Below are 17,084 nucleotides of genomic sequence, written 5' to 3' on the forward strand. Positions count from 1 at the left end.
TAAGAGGAAAAAGTCTGTTCTAAATGAGAGTTTAAAATTTTAGATTTCATTATGATAGCACCTAAATGTCTCCTTCACACAAACCCACAGCACTAGTGCACCTGTGCAGAAATAGGGAGCCACACAAACAAACACACACACACACACACACACACACACACACAAACACTTAGAGCCATGCACTGGGGCCAAGAAACAAACACAATCTTTCTCCTCTCTCTCCCTCCTCCTCCCCGTTTCCCTCTCCTCTTTCCCTTCCCTTCCTTCCTTTCCCTCTCCCTCATCTTCTCCCTCTCCCTCCCTCCTTCTCTCTGTCCCTCTTTTTCTTTCTCTTGATAACTTAGCTGGTCTTCTGGGCATGAATGAAATAAACAGAAATGCGCCTACACCTTTGCTACCTGGAAGAATGCAGTTTAATGACGTTACACATGTAACTGCACAATCTCCTTCATCAGAGCAGATACAGTCACTGTCCCATCTCTTTCACCTCATCTGTTAACCACTGGTGGCCACATATGCACAAATTAGTAGGAGCTCCAGATCAGTAGCACCCCCTGAGGCTTTCTTATTGCCCTAGCTATCCCCTAAATCAGGACACATTCAGCTCAGAAGGGGTCAAACCTCCTATGAACTCCAGGAGACCAGTTGGACTCCAGGCAGTGGTCAGCCACTCCTGGGCCCTGTTTTCCTCCTGCCATTGCTGCTGTTGTGGCTGATGGTGTGACTGTAGAAAACTGGCCCCAGGGAGTCCTCTGAGCCTTTGTTCTTGATGCTAGGTAAGATCCCTGCATAAGCCTCAGAGGTATTCCACATTTGAGCTTCTTAAAGTTTATAGTCATGCTCAGTTATTATTCCCAAAGTATGGGGTAACTGGGTCCACATGGGTTTCCCCACAAGTGAATAGCCCCAGTCTTGGGCCCAAGCCATCCATCCATTCTTCACCTTCCTTGATGATAAGTTACTTTTTGGGGAACCTTGAGGACCCTTCCCTGTCAAAGTCCTTAATTAATATCCATGCAAGGGTTCAATCAAGTTAACCCATACTCAGTGAGTTTGCTTGGTTTCTATTCAGGTGGAAGTCCCTTTGCCTCTCAGAAAATTTGCTGTATCCTCTTCATCTTTGCAAAAGTCATGACGACATATATTTGTGAGCCTGACATTTGCATAACTTGGAGAGTCTTTCAAGTGTTCTGGAGAATAAAAAGAAATCTTTCTGCGTATGATTAGAAAGAGAAATGTCTAGCTGCTCCTCTCTCCAATGTCCAAGTTCTACCTCCCCAGGTACCCTGTGGTTCACAGGAGTGCCAGGGCACTCAGGGGTCTTCCAATGGGGGGAAAGTGTTTTCTACTTAGATGAACAGAAAGTGACTTTCCTCACCCAAGGGCAGCCATGGATCACAAAAGGGTAAAAAAAACTGATGGCCCAACAGAGTCCTAAGGCAAGAGAGTGGAGAAGGAGCACTAAGCACATCAGGAGAAAAGTTGTCCCTGGTAATGAGGAATAATGAGTCTGTGCAGGGCCACTAGAGAGAGCACACGTGCTTTACATGGAGACTCAGCACAGACAGGGATACCGGAGCAACCGCAAACCTGAACATAGTGAGAAAGGAACCTGATGCAATGAAGGTGCCACCTCAGTGTGTGGGGATGCAGAAGAAAGCTGACTCCACAGATAAGCTCAAACCCTGCACCTTTCAAAGGAAGGCCTGGTCCTTGACCAGCTCCTGGGGAATCCCCTCTAGGCCCTTGGAATATCATGCCTGATGAGTGTCTCTTGTACCTGAGGCTTTGTGCCATGACAGATAGTTTACGTTAACAATGTGATTTATGGCGGGGCCTTAGGTCATGCAGTACCAGCTTGACCTCTAGAAGGACTGGAGACTGAATAACTAAGTTTAGCCATGCAGGCCATGAAGGCACTCCATACGTACTCCATACCCCCACATATCCCCTGGACACCAAAACTTGGATGAGCTTTCCTGGCTGACAATACTCCATATGTGTTGTTAAACATTGTTGCTGGGAGGATTAGATGCTGACTGTGCAACCCCACTGAAAGCTTGTGCCTGGGCTCTCTTGGAATCTCTCTAGAGGTGCCTCTCACCTTTGCTGCTTTTCGTCTGCATTCTTTTGCTGTAATAAATGCTAAACGTGCATATAACAGTTTTCCCGACCTCTGAGTTCTACTCGTGAATCATTGAACCTGAGGGTGCCCATGGGGACCTCTGAATCCAGTGGGTCACACAGAAGAGGAATCAAGACAAGATGTCAATGAAAAGAACTCTCTAAACCTCCTCCTAATGATAAAGTTTTCATTATTGCCCACTTAAGGGGGCTTGGAAGATTATATAGTTCCCATACTATGGCAGATCTGATTGGTTGTACATGTTTTAGTTAACTGTATAGAAACAGTATATGTGAATCTCTCTACAGTATGAATTCAATTTTAATTTATGCTTTTGTTGTCTTTCAAAAGTCTCAAGTTTAAGTCACCTCAGGTATTATGTCAGAGTCTCCGTGACTGAACTGGTTCAGGCTAGGGTGCCCACACATCCCCAGTTTTTAAATTGTCAGGGTTGCCTCAAGCATTGTAGGAGTTTCTTGAGCATGAACACTAGATTTCCATGACTTTGAAGCAGGCAGGGAGTCCGGCGTTACTGTATTAATTGTGAGGCCTCTAACAAGAAACCTTCTGCCTTCAATGTTTTGCACATATTCACAGGAGGGGGAAAATGCTACTTCCAAGAATAACCACTTTCAATTAATTGATGATCTAGTGGGAGCCTGGGTGAATTCTTCAAATGTAGCCCACTTGGGAGAAGAGCCAGGGTGATAGTGTATTCCCTGAAGTCATTGTTATGCCCTAGTGTTATTTTCAAGGTCTCACACAGACTTGCAGATATTCTCAAGGCATTTTTGCTTTAAGGCTGAAAAAAAAAGCAGAAGAAGAAGGAACTCAAGGTACTGAGACATAAACACTGTAGAGACATAAATTAAACCCTGTCGGCACCAACAACGGTCTAGGCTCTTCTGGAGAGCAAGTGTGGGGCAGGGCACTGGACAGGGGTCACTAGGGGTGAGCCTCAGAGGGTGGAAAGGACCCGAGCAAGACCCCATTGCTAGTTAGCAGCAAAGTCTAGTGCGGAGCAGCCCCTATTTCTCCATTCACTGCCCAGTGCTCTTTTCCAAAACAGAGCTGTATCTAACGCATCTCTACAGCTTGTTCGAGGCTAATTTAAACTCCTTAATAAGTTGTTCAGTAAATGTAATATGTTGTGTGCACAGAGACTTTCATGTGGCGAGGACAAAAGAACTATTGAATTATGTGTTTGCAAGATGTCCTATTTCCTCTCCTTATACCAGATAAAGGGATTTCTGTCTTTGATTTCTGACCAACCCCCATCTCCATTCCTAATGCCTGTATTTTTTCTTTTTTTTTTTTTTTGTCATGTAATGCAGGATGAAGGTGATGATAGAAAGAGAAGACAGGAAAGGTGAAATGGTGGACTTGCATAAGAAACAAGGACCCTGTGTTTGGGAAAGAAAAAAATAATGGAGGCAGAAGGAAAGCAAAATAAGCAGAAGAGGTAAATGGAAACACAGAGAAGAGCCAGAAAGCCTAATTTTAGGAGAGCTACTGAGTGATAAGTTGAAAAATGAAATAAAAAGAGAAGTTTTAAGATGATGGCTTGTGAGAAGTGAGAAATAGTGGAGGGCAGAAAGAATAAGAAGGGTTTCTAAGAAGTGTTGACATGGATCCCAGGTATCCCAGCTGGTATTCTTCAGGACACAAACGGAAATATTGGGTTGTTACATACACTGTTTTGTTTGCTTGTTCAAATGTAAAGCATTGCCAAGACTGAGCCCTATGAGCACCCGGCTTATATCTGGGTTATCGTAAGAAGGGATTTTCCACACAGTTTAATGTAATGCCACGATATTTAGAAGACCAGAGTCCCTTGAGGTAGTTCAGGTAGATGGCATGATAAAATGGCCAAACTATTGGTTTTGGGACTTTGTTTGCAGAGGTGAGAGAAAAAAACAAAGCTGATACCTGGAATATCTGGGAATAAATGAAGCCTTGAAGCTACCAGGGACAAGAAGAGAGGTACCATAATGAAACATACATTCTAGTACTTCACGGTGCCTTCTTTTGCATGAATTATTTGTATGCATTTTTCCTTCGGTCAATAATTTCAGAATTTGTATGGGGGCTGTCCTTTGTTTTATTTTTATTTGTCTTTTTAGCTTATGTAGGAGCTCTGTGGCTAAGAGATTTGCCCGAATTTACACAGAAAGCAACAATGCTTGGTCAGGCTGACTCCTGCTGTGTTTTTCCCTTGACCTTATTGCAAACATCACACTGTTAGCTGAGAAAGAATAAGAAAAATCCTAGATGCTCTTTGCCCAAATTAATGAGGTCTAGATGAGCTACAGCATTTCGAGGACATCTGGGAATCACTTGGAGTTACGGGACCCTTTTGTGTAATGCATTCACTGCAAAATTACAACCTAGTCAAGCTGTGTACTTACTGTGCGAGTGGGACACCCTTTTCACCCTCTGACAGATATATGTTGCATTCTTCAGAAACCAGGAATAGTTTTCAAGACAGTATCTAAAGATTTAAATCAGAGCAAGGAGCAATGACTATCCTGTGACGGCTATTAGAAGACAACCAGAGTTTTAAAGGTAAGCACGTAACCATGAACTATATGGCCAATTATTCACAGAAGGAACCTTCTGCCCATCTTTAAAGGGTGTCAGAGGAGAGATAGGAAAGAAGGCTGGGTAGGAAGAAGTTCAGACTTTGGGGCCAGCAAGACTTATTTTTAGCCCTAGCCCCACAACGTACTAGGATGCATGACTTCAGGGTGATAACTTAATTCTCTGGACTTAATTTTCTCATATATAAATGAAAGGCAATGATAGAACCTATACTCGCAGGTTATATGAGGATAAGATAACATATATAAAGTTCCTGAACAGTACCCAGCATACAAGAGGTGCTCAATACATGGTGACACTTGTCTGTTTGTTTACTTATTTATTTTAGTGGGAGATGAAGAGAGAGAGAGTGGAGTGCTGCTATCATTACTAGTGCAGTAAACACTTTGCAAAATAACATTCTGTTCTTGGTCAGGGGCGGCAGGAGCTGCATCAAAGGGCTGTGGTGAAAAGATCACTCACCCAATTAATAGCAAGAAGAGTTTTCAGTGCAGGCTGTGCCAACTAGCTCATTGTATGACTCTGGGAATTCACTTCTCTTTCAATCTCTCACCTGATATGTGAGGAGGTTGGGCTAAACATTCTCTAATTTCTCTTCCGTCTCTATCATTCTGTGATTCTAGCACACCCTAGAGACTTGTGCAACTGATTGCTCAAGTCAAGCTTGTGGCAGAGATTTTCCAAGGCCTATCACCCCCAATTTATAGGAAAGTGCAAAGCTGAGGCAACTGAGGCACAGAGATTAAATGACTTCCCCAAGGGCTTTCTGGTGGTAGTGTTGGATTTTAACCCAGGTAACTCACTTTCTGCCAGAACACACTGCCATTCTGGTAGGCAATAAGATCAATATTTGAGTCAGGACCCTGCCAGGAACACAGGACTTAGTGGTTCTATAGAGGGACTTTAATATGGTGAATCAGTGATAAGGGGCTGAAAGAACCAATAGGGGAAGGTGTGGTAACCCCGCATTAGCAGCCACAGGGAGTTGCTAGGCCTGAAGGGACGGACGGAGAAAGTATTGTGGCCAAAGCACAGAGGGCAATGGCCTCTGGTGGCAGCTGGGACCACAGAGCTGAGGCTGTCATGAGGACTCCTTGTGGAAACCGGAACCACAGAGGAGATAGAGCCACTCCTGGAAATATTGCCCAAAGCAGAAAGGCAGGGGGAGAAATTCCCTGGTTTCTCCCTTCTACTGCCCTCCAACCTCCTCTCAGTATCTTCTACGAGATGAATTCACAGGAATTCACAGGCAACATGTTCTGGGAAAGGTAGTTTGCACAAGTCAGTCCCCTTTCATTAAAGAGCCAACTAGAGAAAGGGCAGGAAATGGAACCAAGTGTGAAGAGGTGAGTGATGAACACATCCAGGATGCTTTTTGTGAGCCTACAACCTGTACTCTTATGGAGACCTTTCAAAAGTTTCAGAGACAGGATGTCAAGGTTGGCCAACTCAACAGCTGACATGGCCACTAGATATCTGGTTAGCACAGTTACAACACGTCAAGTGTGCTAGCAATGGGATTCCCACTTGGCTGTGGGAGTGGACAAGACAGCAAGCGCAACAGTGCCTTAATCAGCAACCACGGAGCTCAGCATTCCAGGTACCGTGCAGGAACAATTTGATACATTATTTCATTTCATTTCATTTTGTTCTCACAACACTGTCAATATAAGTAATAATGCTGCTACTCTTTTATATGAATGGTGCTCCTGGAGTTGTGCAACATGTGGCCTAGAATGTAGGCAGGACTATACCCATTTTGCAGATGAACAAACTGAGGTTCAGAGATTGAATGACTAGCTCAAGACCACATAGCTTGTAAGTGGCAGAGACTAAATTTAAACCCAGGCCTGCCTGGCTTCAAGCCCTGCCCTCTCTATAGCACACTAAGCTACCTACTAGCTTTGGGGGCCCTGGTTCTGTGGTCGAATACTATTCCTTCTTAGCTAGTGTAACAATCTGCGAGTCATACTTTCTAAAAACAGCAACAAAACTTCTTAGAAAGCTTATGTGATAGAAGATATCAAGCAACTTTGGGACATGATCTGCTTCAGAAGTTCATATTGCTACATGGACAACATCATCCAAACTAAGGTGCTCTGTGAAACTGCCAAGTGTGAGACCAGGATTTAAGTTGCAGCAACCACAGAAACATGACCCACACCTTCATGAGCCAAAAAGCTGCCATTCTGTGCCTGAATTCACTCTGAGAGGGTACACGGCTCTCAGGATCAATGGGACTCTTGCCTGTATGATCAGGAGAGAAACTATTTAAACACGACATGTCCCATCCCCAAGTTTTCTGGCAGAGGCATCACCTACAAGTGGTAAACGAGCAATAGATAAATGCCCATGGTTATTACTTTACAGGGGATGGAGTCAAAGTCCTGTTCATAACAAGAATATATATTCCTCACATGGACTGGAGAAGGCATTTCCTTGTGGAAAAGGCTAGATGGTTAGAAGAAAATCAGTTGTTAAGATGGCCTATTTTGTTCAGCTTCTGTTCTTCAGGGCAGACGTAAGCAGCAACGCCATGGTTAGGATGGGCTGAAGCTAGTGCTGAAGCACCCATTATCACACCAGCCCCTTGGAGGTATGTCTATCTAAATTCCTAGCATAGCAGAGCTGCTGTGCGCACTGTGGAGTCTGCAGCAGCCTGAATAGAGGAGGAGCCATGGACACTTGAGCGGGGCCCGAGGTAGCAAAGTTTGTAAGTCACCAGGGACTGTGGCTTTGTTATCCTCCAAGGAGTGTGCCCCAAGAATGGTTCTGGGGACCCTAAATAAGAAAGATTTCAAGAGATGACCCTGGGAGGGAGATGATGTGAAGAGAATGGGAATTTAGAGTATCTCAGTTTAAAAATGGACAGGATTTACAGGGCTGGACTTCAAGAATTCTGTTTTCTTTACTCTGAACAAGAAGAGAGTAGAAAGCTTGGAGAAGGGACAGATGGAGCTCTAGAGTGAAAGTCAAAGAGACCATATAATAGGTGACCCAGGTGCTTAAAAGGCAACGTAGTCCTGAATAGGGACATGCCAGAGACTTGGTCTCCTATCTTTGCTGCAGCTACATTGAACATCTCAGTGGTCCTTAGATGCTCCAGGCTGCCCGTCACTCCATCTTTGCAGGTGCTATTTCTTTTGCCTGGGAAACTCCTATTCCTCCATAAAACCCTATTAATTATTTCTCCTGGGATCCCATAGCATGTTATTCAAGCCTGCTACAGCACTTGGCAGCTGCTTTGAAATTTGTCTTTTTACATTGCCAACTTTCCCACCAGTGTTTTTTTGTTTTTTAATCACAGAGCCTATGTTCAACAAACATACTAAGTAATGCCACCTCCCCTACTCTAGTATTCTTGGCCTATATTCAGTGTATGAGTTTATGGAAAAATTTACTCTTCAGTGAAAATACACAGAAAAGAAGGGACAAGCCCAAGCAAACAGGTGCTTCATTGCTCTAAATTTAAACTCAAACTTCTCTCTGAAAATGTATGCCTTTTTCATTTATTCATTCAGCCATTATTTGCAATATGAATGTTTTCAAATGTGATATTTTCCAACGGGATATGATTAACAGGTTTTTGCCTGGTTACGTGACTTGGTTCTATTACCTGTAATACTGTATTTTGATTTGTGTTTATGACCATTTCTTCCTTCCAACTATGAAAGCCTCAGTTTCTGAGGCTATTTCTGATTCATCTCTAGATCCCATGGCTTAGCACAGAGCATCACAGATATACAGCAGAGACTCAATACACGTTGTTGGTTAAGTTAGTGAGTAAAAGATATCCTAAAGTGGGCTTATCCTAGACAATACAGAAAGTATTGTTGTGCAAGTTTTTTTAAGAATAAACCTGTGCTTTGGGCCTGTGGGTCTTGCTTATTGCCCTCTGTGAGTGGAGGAAATGTTCGTACTGACTGGGGGATCAAAGATTGCAACTGGAAAGGGGTGATGGAAAATGGCTGCCCACCTGGGCTTGAGACTCAGAGGCAGAAATTTTAAAAGCTAATGGATCTTGAGAGTAGTCTTTGAAAATAACATTAAAGACATGAGAGATTGGTACCCAGACCACTGGAGCAGGAGTATTCATCTAGGTAATTTAGTTCTGGGTTTACAGCCAAGAATAAATCCCAGAAGAAAGAACAGTATGTCAGCATTGTACGACAGAAAATGTCCATGCCTAGACCTTCTTAATATAAAACAGGGTCTGCTTTTTAGTTTAAGTTTTCCAACTTATTTTGCTGGTGGGTGATTGGTAGGGATTTATGAAAGAACTGGAATTTAGATAGACATATCTTCTAATTATTCTCTCCTAGCAAATCTCACCAGGCTGAGGGCATTTGGATTAAAGAACCACTCAAGATCCTCTGCATAATTCCACTTGACATGACACAAGTCAACTTAACTCAACACAACACAACTCAATATAGCTTAATTAATCTAAACTCAACACAGCTCAACTCATCTTAACTCATTACAACTCAGCTCAACTCATCTCATCACAGCTCAACTCATCACAACTCAAGTCATCTCAACTTAATACAACTCAAGTCATCCCAACTCAACACAACTCAGCTCATCTCAACTCATTACAACTCAACTCAACTCAACTCATCTCAACACAATTTGTCTCATCACAACTCAATTCAACTCAACTCATCACAACTGCAATAATCTCAACTCATCACAGCTCAAGTCATCTCAATTCAACACAGCTCAACTCATCTCAACTCATCACAACTCTAATTCAACTCAACTCATCACAACTGCAGTAATCTCAACTCATCACAGCTCAAGTCATCTCAATTCAACACAGCTCAACTCATCTCAACTCATCACAACTCTAATTCAACTCAACTCATCACAGCTGCAGTAATCTCAACTCATCACAGCTCAAGTCATCTCAATTCAACACAGCTCAACTCATCTCAACTCATCACAACTCTAATTCAACTCAACTCATCACAACTGCAGTAATCTCAACTCATCACAGCTCAAGTCATCTCAATTCAACACAGCTCAACTCATCTCAACTCATCACAACTCTAATTCAACTCAACTCATCACAACTCTAATTCAACTCAACTCATCACAACTGCAGTAATCTCAACTCATCACAGCTCAAGTCATCTCAATTCAACACAGCTCAACTCATCTCAACTCATCACAACTCTAATTCAACTCAACTCATCACAACTGCAGTAATCTCAACTCATCACAGCTCAAGTCATCTCAATTCAACACAGCTCAACTCATCTCAACTCATCACAACTCTAATTCATCTCAACTCAACTCAACTTCAATTCAACTAAACTCAGTTATACTTACTGTGTCAGGCACTGCACTTGGTTCTGGGGACCAGCTATGAATGAGATTCCATCACGAATCTCAAGGATGTGACTGTCTAGTAAAGGACTCCCTGGAGAGTCCCTTTCCTTGAGGTACCCCCTGCCACCTGTCTGTGGATTGCTTATTGCCTGACTGCCTTGTGGCCTGCAGAAAAGCCACACAAAATAAAAACTATAAACATTGGACCTGAAAAGAAGCCACTAGGCCAGGTTACCTTATGTCCTCTGTCCTGGGACTCCTCTGGCCCATGCAGAGGCATTGCTGGAAGAAGTGGCACAGCTCCATCAGGCATGGATTGAGCCTCTGAATAGCCAGGGTGAGAGGAGCGGCAGCCATGGTTCCCACCTTGAAGAGCGGCTGAGGACACCCTAGAAGATGCAATCCCAGACCAATCAAATCAGTAAGAGTTTAGCAAGCATCTTCTCTTTGTTAAGCTCTGCACCAGGTGAGTATAGTCTTGTCCTGATCTCAGGTAGCTCTGAGACAGTCAGGTAAACATAGCATTCCTCACCATTACCCAATAAAGCTACTGTGAGAGTTTTAAGAGACAGGTGGAAAGAAGGTGGTGATCAAGTTCCTGGAGGAAAACAGAGATAGTTTCACTGAAAAGCAAATATTAAACAGAGATCTAAGATGTTGAACAGAAATGCATCAGGTGGAGGACATTTCTGATGTCAGGGACAGAGCATACAATGACTCTGCATGATGTAAGGGGATGACTTGCTGAGGGGGATTGGAGAAAACTTTGAGTATGGAGGTATGAAGTATGTATATGCATGTGTGTGCACAGGGTACATGTGTGTGCATGTGTGTGTATATGTGCATGCATGTGAGAGCATATGGATATGTGTTTGCCTGTGTGTGAGCATGTGTGTGCATGTGCATGTGTATATGAGTGTAAGAAGGAAAGAAGGAAGGGCAGGTTGAAAGATGAGACTGGCATGCTGGGTCACTGGAGAGTCAGGCTCTGAGTTTGTGAGTTCTCTGTTTCCATCAAGTGAAAGTTAATTATGTTTCCGTGAACCAGATTTTTCAGTGTTGTTTAATTTTTAGTTTTTAGGAGAAGGAAGGCCAAAGATAAAAGAAGGAGAGAAGAAATTAGTTTTAATAAAAATTCCAACTCGTTGGGATCTACTGAGGCTCAGAAAGCTATCTATGGGTACACCTACATTTCTTTACTGGAAAATAGGAAGACCCATCCCTATCGCATAGGATGACTGGAAGGATTAAATGAGACAATTTATTTAAAGTATATTGCATATTGCAAAGTTGTTGGCATGAAACAAACAATAAATAATAGCAATTATTATTATTATTATTTATTAAAACAGTATTGAGCTCCACTGCAAGCTAAGCACTAGTGACAGCCACTAGAGCTACCACAATGAATAAGAAGAAAAAGGGCCTTCCTCTCACAGAGCTTACTTTCTAGGGACTAGAAGGTTATATTACAACATTACTAATAACCTTCCAACAAAGGTTCACTAATCACTATCAGGAAAAATTATCTAAAACCTGGAAATAAACAAAAAGGATTACTGACTATTCTTTTAATGCAGTTTTGGTTATTGTCTAGCAGACTCTCTGGGGACTGTCTGGGTAAAAAGAATTGTGCACCATTAATTGACTTTCTATTGAATGGGTGATTTTACAACTATCAAGAGGTAGATGTTAACTGATAGCAATATAAATAATTCTTGTCTAAGAGCAATGCTAATGATTTCTGTCCATAGCAATGTAAATGAATTTTGTCTGGTAGAGGTGCAATTGATTTTTGTCCAGTAAAAAAAAAAAAGAGTTTATTGCTGTGGGATATCAATTCATTTGAGAATTCCTTTGACTGACTACATAAATCTTTTTCCCTCAAATTTCGCATTGAACCAATATTCACATCTTTCTGGATTCCTCATTATTTAATGAGTTCGATAATATCTTTCACATGTTGACATGTGCTCATTTAATATTATTCTGTCGTGTTTGAACATTTTTCAAAATTATAATTTATCAGTAATTACTTATTTTTATTTTTTGTTTCTTGTAGAGATTTCTTGCTACGTTGCCCAGGCTGGTCTGAAACTCCTGGGCTCAAGTAATTTTCCCACCTCAGCCTCCCAAAGTGCTGGTATTACAGGTGTGAGCCACCACATCTGGCCAGTAATATATTTATTTAAGTGAAGAAGGGGCTCATAATGTTAGCAGACGACTTTTTAAAAAGGTAGAAAGAAAATACTTTATTCTGAGTTAACTAGAACATAAACCCTCCAGAACATTGATCAATTTGATCAATGTGCCCCGACTTTTTCTCTATCAGTTATTGAGCAGTTGCTACGTATCAGACACTCTCCTAAGATCTTTGCATACATTATTTTATCTAATTCTCATAAATCTTGTAAAGTAGACATCAGAAGTATACAGAAGAGGACACAGAGGGTCTGAGTAATTCTGCAGTTGTATCAGTTATGCAACAGAGAGTAACTCCAGCAAGGTCTGACTCTGAAGCCTGTGCTCATAACCATCACACTTCACTGCTTGAACATAATTAACATTCCCAAGGCTTGATTTCCATGCCCCTTGCCCCGTCCCATCCCATCCGTCCTTCTCTAACTCAGGAAATGATACTTGGGATATCCACTTAGTTGCTCAAACTTGGGCATGATTTTTGGTTCCCTCCTGTGCTCACTCCACCATCCTCTTGGGTTCTATCTCCTAAATATCATCCAAGTCTCCCTATCCACACAGTCACCTCCACTTTCCAGTCACCATCATCACTGGCCATCATTAGCACAACAGTCACCTCACAAGTTTCCCTGCTCCTAACCTCTCCCGTTCCTCCCCATTCTGCAGTCAGAGAAACCTTTCTGCAACACAAATCTGATCACATTACTCTACTTGCCTCAGAATTCTACACTCCCTGACTTGGTGACAAAGCCCTGTTAATCTTACTCTTTGATACCTCTCTAGCCTCATTCCACACTACCCTCACCTTCAGCACCTTCAGCATCAGTCCTTTTAAGGTATAGTGCCTTTGCTTGAGCTATGCCTTTGCTTAGAATGCACCTTGTTCAGATGCCACATTCCCAATCAATAAACTCTTGAACCATCCCCTCACCTGAAGGTAATCTCTTCCTCTCTGGATATACATAGTTTCTACTTCTCTTAAGAATCTAGCCACTTTTTTTCTCAATTGCAGCTTTTTTCTTTTCTTCACATGTGGTATATCTTGGGAAAGGTGACACAGAGGTGTGGAATAAGCACAAGCTTTGAAATTAGATCTGGGGTCACATGTAGTCTCCTTTTATATGTAGAACTCACCATAATTCCTTAATGAGATATTGCCTCTCCTGCAGAATTATTGTGAAGAGAAAGTAAAAATAGGCCTCGCATAGTGCCTAGCAGTACAGTAGGAGCTCAATAAATATTTATTAAATGGATGAATGAGTGGATGCCAAATATTCTGTGGCATGATTTTTTTTTTTGGATGAACAGAATAAGTTACTGAGAAATGCCAGAATCCCTTTAATTTACAATTGTATTTTTCACTACATAGGTAGATAGATAGATGACAGATGGATAGGCAAATATCTATGATATAGAAGTTAAGAAATAATGATAACTAGATAGAAAGATAAATAGGTATGGATGGATAGGCGGGTTGATGAAAGGATGGATGGATAGATAGCTTGGATAAATATCTATTAGATAGATGACAGAGGAGTGGGTAGATTAATAGATAGATAGATATGGTAAATAACTATTAGGTAAGTAGATAGAACTAACAAGAGAGACAGATAGATATACCTATACAGATAGCTATAGACACATGGATATAGATACAGATATAGATATAGATATGGAAACAGACACCAATATAGATATAGATATATATATAGTCATCCTGTTTTCTAAAACTCGGTCTCACAACTGCCTCCATCTGCACCACTGTGTTTCTTTAGAACTCCTGGGAGAAAAGGGATATAATTTCCTTAGTAGCACAATCACATCTTTGTGTCTGAAAGGTTCATTCACTATTCATTGCAGGCTGAGAGTAAGGCTGGGGCAGATCTAAGGTGACATGAAAAAGGAGAGGGGGCAGGGTCCAGCAGTTTAATAATGCCCTGTTGACATATGACTGGATGGTCCAGGAGCTGGTGTACAAAGGTATTCAGGAGTGGGAGGAGCCTGAGGACTCAAGCAGCTTTGAAGCACTCACTTTGTATCCATTTCTTTCTTATGGAAACTGGCTCAACAGAAAAGAGGAGAGTGAGATGTCCAAAAGCTGGAAAAATGCATCAAAAACCACAGTAACTCAAGTCCTCAGCCTCTGTCAGGAGTTCTGGAAGCAGAGCTACAGACCCAGGAAATGGTCTTTCTCTAGATCCATGAGAATTAACTGTGCAGGGATGGAAAGGGTAGGGTATCCCTTAACACAGAACAACAGGACATCACACCCAGCAAATGAAGTTGCATTTTGGAGTCATCTTTTTTATTCCTTCCTCCTTCACTGCTGTCAACCCTGCTCATTGCAAGAGCAGCTTCTGTTTGCAAAGTGCCCAGCATGCTGCCCAATAAACAGTCACTCGATAAAAGTTGATTGAATTAAGTTCTACAGAGCTCTTTACTTCCAAACCACTTCCACAAACATTATCTTACTTAATACAAAACCCTGTGGGAAAGAAAAAAGAAACAGGCATTTTTAGTGCCCACAAAAATTGCAATTATTCTTGCTTTACAGTTGAGGGAACTGAATCCTGGAAGTTGAGTACTGGAGGCCACCTCACCAGTAAATGGCTGAGCTAAGATTTGAATCCCAGGAGTCTGATTCTAAATTTACCAAACAAACCTCTCTTTATTCTACTACAAGACCTTGTTCAAAATAAACACAAGCAATAGTAATAACTGGGCACTGGTACTCACTTGAAACTTGATGGGGTCTTGGGACCAGGACTGGCTCTTCCCCAGGGGTGAATGGCCACTCTGCAGAAAGATCACCTGCAAAGGGCAAGAATGGCCTTCCAGAAGTCAGAATGGAATTACCATGGGTGATACACACAGCAAGAAATTTATAACATCTTAAAGATAAATCATTCTTGAAATCTATAGGGAAATGATAGCCAAAAAGGGGAAGTGATTTATGCAAGACCACACACGGCAATTTAGCAGCATGGCAAGGCTTATAAACTAGTTCTCCTGACTCTTTTCCTGCAGGAAACAACAAAGCACAATAACTTGCTTAGATTGCTTACTGGTACTCCATCCCACCACGCCCTTGTCACCAAGCTTCCCGCCCCTCCCATCCCCTGCCCCCCGAACCCCCACTTCTGTATAGAGTTTCTCTTTCCCGCTGTGCATTCTCACCTATTTGTGGATCTCTGGGGGCTGTTGCCTTGGTTGGACTCGGAGTCTGTGTGCCATGGGTGAATGCTCCTGGAAGGAGATGAGAGAGAGGTAAGCCTGCATCTCTTCTAGGGGGCCCTGAGGGAGAAGAGGACCAGGGCCACCAATCCTGCCCTATCCAACCAATGTCGGTTAAGCCAGGTACCAGGTAGGGCTTTAAGAAGCAGAGAGGAGTAAGAAATAGAACCCACAATGGAGTGTGAAAAAGGAAATGGAAAATTTCATCATGGCTGTGATACAGCATGATGGGTACCATTGGAAACCAGCTAATATTGGTAAGGTATGGTGACACGGAACGGGAGAGCGATGGTGTTGTACAGGAAGTGTCCAATGTGGGTGCTCCTGGGCAAAGAAAAAATGAGTTGCTTCTCATTCATTTGAGTCTTAGTGTACACCTTGCTCCATCCCACTCCAGATAAATTGCCTGTCATTTTCATGAGAGAGTATGGGCTCAGTTCAACAATTTTCATATCATGTTCATGAAGCCTTAGTTTAAGGGTCACTTCAGGACTTGATCCTTGCTGTTAAGATTCTGGCCTCTGGCAAAACCAGCAATACAGTCTCCTTGTAGGAGACGAGTGAGAGAGAAGCTCCAGCAGGCAAGTTCCCTCATATGGCTAAGTGGAAGGAAAGAGGTGAGGCTGAGAAACAGCCGAGGCACAGGTGATGGACACCCAGTTCAGCTGGGGCAGGTGACATCTACTCTGAGTCAAGCAGCACAGCAGGTCTGGAGGAGAGTGGGCTTTGCAGGCACAACAAAGAGGATATATAAAGACCAGGAGACATGGGCAGTTAGCAGTGCGCTGTGGCTGGAGTCCAGAGCAGGAAGGTGGAGGGGCAAGGGGAGGCTGAGCAGCAGGCAGGGCACATGCCTGGAATTTCAGGCCCGGGTCCATGCATTGTAGTTGTCATACTGCTTGTTAATGGACAATGAAACAGGGAAAAAGAGAAGAAATCGGGGAGTGGGATTACATAACAGAGAGAGGAACTGGGGAATGAAAGAAGGAACTTTCACTCATCTACAGATGGGAACAAAGAGGTAGGGCAAAGGAAAGGAGAAGGAAGAGTTTGCTTCATGATCATTAATTATATTGCTTATGTTTTCTTAGTTTTCTGTATGTGTGTTATATTCCAAAAATTGAGAAAGGTTATCAAAACAGACAATGCTAACTTTAATTTAAAACAGGAGAGGTAGAAGTGGGCACCCTGTCTTACCTGAGGTAGGGCTGTCCTGGGGTGGGCTGCCAGTTGTGGCCATTATCCCAGCAGGAGGCGCCAAAAGGCTCGTAGTGTCCATGGCTTCCTCGGCCCCTGCAGTAGTCGGTGGGGGAGCACGAGTTTCCCAGGGAGACCCTCCAGGTTTTTTCTCACCAATGATCTGAGCCCAGGGCACGGACGATATGGAAGCCCATGTCTGTCTGTCAACGGTCACCCACTGAGTTCTGGCCACCCTCCTGGTAGCTGCACATTGAAAGTGATAGTAACAGGGTACTGACATGCTTGACCACTTTGATTCAGATATGAAATTGTCGAGACATTGAAACCTTATCAAAGGGCAAATGCAATGTGCACCTGTAATATAGATAATCCAGGGGCTTAAACTTTACTC

General features: G+C 42.7%; 1 protein-coding gene across 1 annotated transcript in view; it reads right to left on the reverse strand.

The window, feature by feature from the left end:
* Nucleotides 1–390: 390 nt before the first annotated feature.
* HHLA1 (HHLA1 neighbor of OC90) overlaps nt 391–17,084 on the reverse strand; it is a 45,032-nt gene continuing 28,338 nt past the window's right edge. Inside the window, exons 12-17 of the mRNA XM_015145997.3 lie at nt 16,691–16,936; nt 15,437–15,505; nt 14,996–15,070; nt 10,296–10,449; nt 4,534–4,616; nt 391–2,927 (exon numbers count right to left, since the gene is read on the reverse strand). Of these exons, the coding sequence (XP_015001483.3) occupies nt 2,884–2,927; nt 4,534–4,616; nt 10,296–10,449; nt 14,996–15,070; nt 15,437–15,505; nt 16,691–16,936 (671 nt within the window). The 3' untranslated portion in view covers nt 391–2,883. The remainder of the gene's footprint in view (nt 2,928–4,533; nt 4,617–10,295; nt 10,450–14,995; nt 15,071–15,436; nt 15,506–16,690; nt 16,937–17,084) is intronic.

The sequence above is a fragment of the Macaca mulatta genome, chromosome 8 (genome assembly GCF_049350105.2).
Source record: "Macaca mulatta isolate MMU2019108-1 chromosome 8, T2T-MMU8v2.0, whole genome shotgun sequence".
Classification (NCBI taxonomy): domain Eukaryota; kingdom Metazoa; phylum Chordata; class Mammalia; order Primates; family Cercopithecidae; genus Macaca; species Macaca mulatta.